This window comes from Salvia miltiorrhiza, chromosome 8 (assembly GCF_028751815.1).
Source record: "Salvia miltiorrhiza cultivar Shanhuang (shh) chromosome 8, IMPLAD_Smil_shh, whole genome shotgun sequence".
NCBI classification, from domain to species: domain Eukaryota; kingdom Viridiplantae; phylum Streptophyta; class Magnoliopsida; order Lamiales; family Lamiaceae; genus Salvia; species Salvia miltiorrhiza.
In genome coordinates this window covers 9186970-9196299 of record NC_080394.1, presented here as the reverse complement: position 1 = coordinate 9196299, position 9330 = coordinate 9186970, and the positions used below count along the sequence as shown (strand labels likewise).

The 9330-nt window shown below is 30.8% G+C and overlaps 1 protein-coding gene across 3 annotated transcripts; it reads left to right on the top strand.

The window, feature by feature from the left end:
* Positions 1-4562: 4562 nt before the first annotated feature.
* Positions 4563-6667, top strand: LOC131000741 (40S ribosomal protein S15a). Of its 3 annotated transcripts, none has more exons than XM_057926794.1 (4): positions 4563-4736; positions 5720-5870; positions 5958-6118; positions 6376-6667. In XM_057926794.1, exons 2-4 carry the CDS (start codon positions 5738-5740, stop codon positions 6472-6474), a joined length of 393 nt encoding a protein of 130 aa, XP_057782777.1. In that variant the 5' UTR covers positions 4563-4736; positions 5720-5737; the 3' UTR covers positions 6475-6667. The 3 variants fall into 3 exon arrangements, with proteins under 3 accessions (XP_057782777.1, XP_057782775.1, XP_057782776.1); XM_057926792.1 differs by lacking the exon at positions 4563-4736 and adding an exon at positions 4759-4931; XM_057926793.1 differs by lacking the exon at positions 4563-4736 and adding an exon at positions 4761-4861.
* The last annotated feature ends 2663 nt before the right edge of the window (positions 6668-9330 follow it).

Sequence of the window (9330 nt, the reverse complement as noted above, 5' to 3'; positions counted from 1 at the left end):
AAGAGATTCAACTCATTGCACAAATAGTAAATCATTCAATGCACTTTTGTCACTACGAGCTATATAATAAATAATTTTATTGGGTAAGGCAATAGTTGATATGTTTGAACAATTCGAACTATGCCCGTATCATCATGAGTGACACGCTCCGTCATGTCTCTATCTTTATACATCCTCGAGTGACGCCTGATTTTCTTTCTTCTATTGTGTTTTTCATTTCAACTGTAATGAATGATAACTAAACTCATGTATATGTTTTGCTTCTATGTTCTTTGTAAGAGTGATCAAACATTTCTAACGCATCTAAGTTCATCAAGGAATCTACTCAATCATATAGCATGAGATTTAAGCACTTGTACAAACATTTGAAAATACAACTTTCTCAACATTTAATAAATATTTACCTCTGTTTCTCTGTTGAGCAGGATGTTGTGATGAGGTGCTGAGCTTTTGTCAACTGACCTTTCTAACACTAGTATTCAGTAAAGAATAAATTTTGGGATAACTCTTGGGTTCAGAGCAACCGAACTGCTCTGATACCATTCTGTCACGACCGGTCTTAACTAAGGATAGGTAAGCCGGGAAACCGTGACTAGGGAAGGGAAATTAGGAGAGGGGACAGAAAAGGGGTGATAAATAATAATAAAGGAATTGAACTAAGATTGAGACATCATATGAGAAAAAAAACACACATAAATAGATAAGAGCGAGTAATCGGTCAAGAGTATCCGATTTAAGTGTTTATACAATAACTTGATTTGACAATCCAACATAATAGGATAATATGCATCATAACTGAGTGTTCGCAGCGGAAATAGAACGTGATACATGTATGAAGACATGTATCGCCAAGAGTTTATTTAGTAAATATGACAAAGCTCCGCACGACACCCCATCATCACTCATCACTGCTCAACCTGCACATTTAGAAATACATGCAGGGCTGAGTACAAAGTACTCAGTAGACATATGCCGAAAATCATATACATACATAATAAATGTAAATTGTCATGCCATTTCAATAGTATAACCAAGGGTTTTTACTTAAAAAGGCCCTAAGCATACTAAATTCATTTGTGATTCTAAAGTTCGTCTGATCAGACTAAGTTCTTTTGTAATCTATCATATCTGAATCCGTATGCCGGAGAGGTGGCCACCTCTCACGGTCACTTGACCGGCCAACCCGCTAGATGACTCACGGTCACTGGTGTACACTAGCCAAGGCAGGATAGCTATCAACTGCTCAAGACCCGAATTCGATTACATGATAACTGGCAAAGCCATATCAGATAGATATCATACTGAAATTAAAACATTTTATGGCAAGACAATACTTGAAATAACTTCAACTCAAAGATTTTGTCATGAAATAACTTGCTTGAATGTAACATTTTAAACTCATTTGATATATACGAAAGTAATGCCTACCTGATTGCAGTGTTTTGCTACTTAAGACAATGATTCTCTTTCCTTAGCGCGATAGGTTACTCAGGCGCTTTTGTTTATTTGAACCTTTGATAACACGAAACATGTGTTCGAGTGAATAATAGAAAAGATAACAACAAATGCAGTGAATCACTATTCACTCATTTATCTAACTACCCATATTTCTTTAAACGACTGTATCTAACTCATATACAATCGTTCTTCTTTTATCGAAATACTTCATGTACCTTTGAGGATGTAGGAAAGCCCATTTTATATTATTCCTTTATTTATCCATTATAAATAAAGAATAATTTATAAAATATTTTCCTTTTCCCCATTTAATAATGCCAATCAATATATATATATTGCTACTATTAAAAGAACTAATAAGTCATTAATAAATTCTAAATATTAATTCCTGATGAAAATTTCATTGTGAGATTTTAGGAACATTTGTAAAAATATTTTAAAATAATAAAAGGAGTTAACTATAAAAGAAATTTTCGAGAAGATCTAATAATTTTAATATTTTAACCATTTAATTAATAAATCTTTAATATTTCATTTATCAACTATTCCATCTAATATAATTTTACCAACAAGTTCTCATGAAATCTTTCTCAGAATATTTATATATCTCAATAGCTCATTTATAAACTAAAAGTGATATTTTATCAACAATAAAACTTTAAAATCCTTAATAAGAATTATTTAGAAACATTTCAATCTCAACAAAACTGTATAGATTCAACTTCAACTAATAAACTGCTTTTACTCCGAACTCGTATGGAGTCGAATTTTATATCAATAGAAACCTCTTTGAGTCTAGTTTAATTGAAAAAAAAGTATGTTGAAAAACTCCAAGTAGTTTAAGAGATATAGCGATTTTCCCATCGCCTACCAGATTCGGCAGTTTCTGCCAACTGAAAGTCCAGATTTTTGAAAAATAGCAAACGTTACCTGAATGAGCTCAAATTTTATATGTAGATAGCTAACACATATATCTTCATAGAATAAAAATTTGAGAGTTAAATATCAACATATGGTTACTGAAATAATTAACTTAATCATCTGCCTCACGACAGTTTTAGCAGATACGGGCAGTAGACTTCTCGAATTTTAAAAGGGTAGTAAACGAAGTTCAAATGATATGAAACTTTGTACAAATATTTACCACACTCCCATCTATACCCCAAAAATTTCTCATAATATAATAGAAACGGGAATGCATCGAAATAAGGGCGTTAACTTACCCTTGTCCAAGTGAGCACTAATGGAAGTTGTTCGCCGGGGTTTTTTTTCTGGTCGTCGTTCCGCGATGGGGTTTAGCCGCGAAGGTCTACGACTTAGTTTTCCTCGTGCGAGATAGATCAGGCTACACAACGGTGGTTTCTCGATCCTTTTTCGTCGTAAGGATAGTGAGAAACGAAGGCCGTAAGTTGGCCGGTGGCTAAGTCGGGAATTCGACGTTGGCCTCCGAAGGATATTGTGGCCTTTGGTCGGGAAAATATAGAGAAGGTTTCGGCCTTTCGATTGTTGGGTTTGGTAGCCTAAAGATGGAGGAACGAGTACACGTTCTCGGTTCAGAGCCTAGTGGCCGGTCGACGAAGAAATGGCCCGGCGAAGGGAGCTCACTTGAGCTCTTGCAAGTAAAAAAAACAAATCTCCTAAACTCTCTCTTGCTCGCTGCACTTCTTCCTTCTGCAGAACTCTCCTCAATTTATAGAGGAGTTTCTGCAGACAACAGAATCAAAATGGTGGAAATTTTGGTACCTGGAGTTGCAACTTTTGAAGATTTGATCGTTGAAATTTACATCCTTTGACAATTGTGATCTTACCGTGAAATTTCTTTCTCGGCGTGCTGAAGCTTTTGAAAATTGTGGATATTGGCGTGATTTTCTTCTCCTACAGGAGACTTTGGGGTGTGATGGAGTTCAGATATACTACAGGAAGAAATCTGCAATCTTTACAATCTCCTTCTGCAGTAATGGTGTATTGGAGGGGAAGGTGAATAGTATAGGGAATAGTGTAGGGAATAGTGTAGGAAATAGTGTAGGAATTGATGTGTTGGATGAAAAATCGAGACATACGTGTAGTGCCGTGATCTAGTTTCTCCTAGTTCCTGTAATAATTCTCCAATTCTCGTTTAATAAATACTCGTCGTATTTATATAAATTAAATCCTCAATCTTGAGATTTAATACGTGAAAGTCGGAATTAATTCGCGACTTAATACCTTAACTCATATAATGCGAAATAATAAAATTATTATGCATATGATCTCAAGTTATAATTCTAGCAATTTGATTTAAATAACACGATTTATAAAATCGGTTATAAATCTAAATTTTCTAATAATATTGATTAAATCAATAAACTGGTAAAACAAAGTCTCAAACGTATAGTTAAACCAATAAATTTAATTATTGGTTTCATTCATGACTGAATATTAAATCGCAGCTCTGTATCTCTTATACAGACTTTTGCTGAAATAATATTATCTGAACAAAATAATCACCATAAATAATTAAAAGAATTTTATAACTAATGCACATATTTAATCTAATATGTATTTAAAAGAGCGGGGCATCACAAAGAATCAAGCTTTTGTTCGTCCCAAGAGCTGGAAGAGGAAGTAAACTCATTAACACACACAGTAGAATCAATGATGCCTTTGCCCGCTGCCACACCATCTCCAAACCCCGGAATCCAGGCATCAACGTGCCCAAACTATCTAAACTCTAGACAATTTTCACGGGACATGAAATCTGACAAGTATGTAAAAATACAAAACAAATCAAAATTACACATAGTTAAAATGACGTCGCTGTACATCCGTTATTCGTTTCGTTTCGTCATTTTGCAATTTATCCATCAAATTCAACGGAAATGTTTTACAAATATGCTTTATCTCTGAAAAAATTATACATAATGTACTTTTAAATTAATTTTTTTTAATTTATAATTTATTACAAATTTAAAATAGAGCTATATGGGTAAAATAATACAATTATAATTTTTTTATTATTTTTTTAAATAAGAGGTTATAGTGAAAAAATTGGGGGCTGTGTTTAAAATTACCCTTCAATTAATAAGGTCAATACAAAAATCTCGAGTAACATTTCCGCTGAATTTGATGAATAATTTGGGCCTAATGCATTTTAATAAAAGAGCCCAAAATTAAAAACAAACACCGAAAACCATTTAAAACCCAAACCCTAATCCATAAATTTCTCTACTGCTCTCCCAACAGAAGAAAAGAAACTTGTCCGGTTCAGCGGCGCCGCCATCCTCCTCTTTCTCCTCCAGGTTCTCTTTCTTCATCTACATCGTTAAATTCTATCACACTCCAACTTATATGTGTTGGTATATTGAATCGTACTTTGTTAGATGTTCGATCTTTTGTTTCCAATGATGTATATTTTTTGTTGGGGGTAATTGGATGAACTGCTTGTCATTGTTATTGTGTAATTGCGCGCTATTTGGAGAGAGATTTGGACTCGAGTGCGAAATAAATACTATTGTTTTTTTTTTTTAAATTACTTCTTGATGTTTTGCCATAGGTTTAACTCGTATTTGTTTTTACTTCCGATTATCATGTGTTAAATCTACAATTTAAAAAGAATGGGGGTTACTATGTATCTTTTCTTTAACATGATAGTTTGTAATACTTGACCGTATTCGCCTAAAGTCAATGATTACATGTTTTACTATTTAGAGATGCATACACTGATATGTGACTTCGTAAGTTTCACCTATTCGCTGTTGAGGAGCCGAATCCGTAGTCAGCTGTAGTTGTTTGAAATATCAATATTGGTCAGGTTTTGTCATATGCTTGATTTTTATGCTATATGGCATTTTGCCTTTTTGATAGGGGACATGGTTTTGCATCTTCTCTCGTATAGAAGATGTTGCATCTTCTCTCTAGACATGGATGTTTTTTCTGTGAGATTTGAATTGTGCATTTTTTTGATATGATTCTGGGAGTACACAATTCATCAAAAATATGTCATTTAAATTCTTTATGGATGTGTACTCTCTATAATATGGCATACTATGGATTTGTTGCGTTTTGCTGAATGCAACTTCATGGTGGAACAATGCAGTATCTGAAGTCTTCTTAAGCACCTTATAAAGTATGATATGTTGGGGAGACAGGATTTCATGCATGATGGGTTCAACTCATAGCTAGGGAATGATGCGTAGTCATCTTAAGCATCTTTTACTTATTATATTTGGCAATCATAGTCTTATTTGTATTCCTACTTATTTTTACTATCATCTCCAATCAGGTAAGGCAGTTTCACAAGATGGTGAGGGTAAGTGTTCTGAATGACGCTCTGAAGAGCATGTACAATGCCGAAAAAAGGGGGAAACGTCAGGTCATGATTAGGCCTTCATCAAAGGTCATCGTCAAGTTTCTTTTGGTCATGCAGAAGCATGGTATAACAATTTTTTGTAGCATGAGTCTTAATTTTGAATTAGTTCCTATTTGCATAAGACTGAACCTTCTGTGTATGGCAATTTCAGGATACATAGGAGAGTTTGAGTTTGTTGATGACCACAGATCTGGAAAGATCGTGGTTGAATTGAACGGAAGGCTAAACAAGTGTGGTGTTATTAGCCCTCGGTTTGATGTTGGCGTGAAGGAAATTGAGCCTTGGACTGCTAGACTCCTTCCTTCAAGACAGGTAGAAAATTGGTTGCAAGTCAAATTCATTTTATTTGTCTAAAAGTGTTGACTCAGATCTTTATTTATTATAGTTGTGGGGTATTAAAATCAGGAGTACATTAAATATGAAGAGTAAGATTAGATCTATTGTTGTGATATCAAGTGAAAGTTGATATCAAGTGAAAGTAGCTGGGTTGTATTGTATCTGATGAAAGTTGTGATATTTTGTGAGTAGGAATGATTGTGTATTAACAATGTTAATTACTTTGTTTGCAGTTTGGTTACATTGTGTTGACTACATCTGCTGGTATCATGGATCATGAAGAAGCTCGGAGGAAAAATGTTGGAGGTAAAGTACTGGGCTTCTTCTATTAAGCTGGTGACGGCATGCCAGTAGCTGTCTATTGGTAGTGAATTTAATGTTGAGGTTGGAACAGCTTAGGTGCAGTAGCTTTCTTTTTGGCTTCATTACTGAGATATTTGAGGATTGTTGTCTTTATAAATTTTGGTGATTGTTTTATACTTCTTATTTGTGGGCGGTGAGAATTGTTATTGAATGTTTTTGCAATTGATTTCTCATTGTTGCTTTTTTTTTCTTTTTTTTCTTTTAAATACTATGACCTCCATCACAAAAAGTTCTATTTTACCCTTTCTATAATTTATTGTAGGAATTGTTTTGCTAGATGCGAAAAGATCAAATAAAATTAAAATTAATAATAAGATTGATTTCAATTATTTTTTATTTATTTATTCTATTCCTCAAAATAAATTTCCAAAGAGAAAAGCTTCTGCGATGGATAATAAGAGGAATTGCAAAGTTGTGAGTTAATGCCCAAGTTATAGAAGCACTGGTGGTTACCGTGGTGTAATATATGCTGTTGTTTCTTTGTTGCACTCAAAAATCTCGAGTAACATTTCCTGCTGAAATTTTTGGATAAATTGCAAATTGCAATAAGGCCAATTATGACGAAACGAATTGACAGCAAATTTGTCTATATGTTCTCATCATCCTAATTACATAGGCTATATTTTTATTTAAATGTTCCTTTTCAATAGGCTATTTTTTAAAATGTTAAGTTACACATAACAAATATTTATACATAACTCATTATTTGTATCAAATGTTATTATGATCCACATATGATTATCTATTATTTCATTTAAAAAAATAATATATTCATTTATCTATCTGATTTTTTGGATAAATATATTCTCAAAAAAGTTATTTTTTCCCTTTTTTTTTTGAGGCAATTTTCCTTATTTTATTAGTATAAACTATTTGGGTAATTTTTGAAAGGGTTTATTTGAAAAAGAAAAAAAAACACTTCTTCCGTCTTACTCTAATGGACTCACTTCTTTTGGGTATGTAGATTTAGAAATTTGCTTTTTATGATTAAAGTAGTGTGGTCCACATCAATTAAGTATATTTTTTTCATTTAAAATAGAAAATGAGCCTATTCTAGTAGAACGTCCCAAAAAGAAAAACAAGCCTATTAGAGTTGGGCGGTGGAGCAATTTTTTTTTTGATCGGTAAAATTAAATATTTTATTGAGATAAAAAGCAAGGCACCAGGGATGCCAATCAAAAAACCAGGGGGCTTAGTCCACTGGCCACCGGGTCCTCACTTAAGTGAAGTGACCTGGGTTCGATCCCTCTTGGGAGCGAATTGGAGATTGGAGATATAAGGTGGACTTTGGTGAATGGAGAGATAAGGTGGTTCTTGGAGTGGATAGGGAACTAATTACTAACATCTAACATAACTTTGCCCGATCAAAAAAAAAAAAGGGATGCCAATCAAAACAAGAAGGAAAGATTGAAACCCTTTGAGCACCACATGGTGAAAGGGATTCTCAACTCCAAAACTTTATAAACCTCTTTCCAACTCCAAAGTCTACCCTTGATCTGTAAAACAAGTCTCTCAATATCCCAATTTTAGTTTAAAATATATTTTATTATCAATCATTTAATCAGTGCACCATTTTTCGATTTGTAGTAGAAAAAATATACTCAAAATTTTATAATGACTAAAAAAATGCTAACATTGAATGATTTGTTTTCACGCTATTTTAGTTTCTCAGTTAAATTTCCTTCCAGCGTGGAAAAAATTATGTCTAAATCAGTAAATTATTACTCCCTCCGTCCACGAAATAAACTCCCAGTTGGGGTTCGACACGGAGACTAAGAAAGCTGAAAAAGGTGGTGTAAAGGTGGTGTAAAAGACTAAAAGGGTAGTGTTTATATATTGTTATTACTTTTACTAATCTTTAACTAATAATAATAATAATAATAATAATAAGAATAAGAATAAGAATAAGAATAAGAATAATAATAATAATAAGAATAATAATAATAATAACAACAACAATAATAATAATAACAATAGTAATAATAATAATAATAACAATAATAATAATAAGGATAATAATAATAAGGATAATAATAATAATAATAATAATAATAATAATAATAATATGAATAATAATAATAACAAGAATAATAATAATAATAATAATAATAATAATAATAATAATAATAATAATAATAATAATAATAATAACAATAATAATAATAAGGATAATAATAATAATAACAACAAGAATAATAATAACAATAATAAAGATAATAATAATAATAATAATAATAATAATAACAACAACAAGAATAAATAATAATAATAATAATAATAATAATAATAATATAATAATAATAATAATATATATAATAAGAATAAGAATAAGAATAAGAATAAGAATAAGAATAAGAATAAGAATAATTATAATAATAAGAATAATAAAAATAATAATAAATACAACAATAATAATAATAACAATAGTAATAATAATAATAATAATAATAATAATAACAATAATATAATAATAATAATAATAATAATAAGGATAATAATAAGGATAATAATAATAATATAATAATAATAATAATATTAATAATAATAATAATATGAATAAGAATAATAAACAGAATAATAATAATAATAGAAGAATAACAATAATAATAATAGCAATAGTAATATTAATAATAATATAATAATAATAAATAATATAAAACAAACAACAACAACAACAATAAACACAATACAATAATATAATAATAATAAATAATAATAAGGATAATAATAATAATAATAATAAGGATAATAATAATAATAACAACAAGAATAATAATAACAATAATAAAGATAATAATAATAATAATAATAATAATAATAATAAT

Coding starts and splice junctions, on each gene's coding strand:
- LOC131000741 (XM_057926794.1), top strand. CDS start 5,738: ATGGTGAGGGTAAGTGTTCTGAATGACGCTCTGAAGAGCATGTACAAT. Junction 5,871..5,957: donor TTTGGTCATGCAGAAGCATG/GTATAACAATTT, acceptor TGGCAATTTCAG/GATACATAGGAGAGTTTGAG. Junction 6,119..6,375: donor GACTCCTTCCTTCAAGACAG/GTAGAAAATTGG, acceptor CTTTGTTTGCAG/TTTGGTTACATTGTGTTGAC.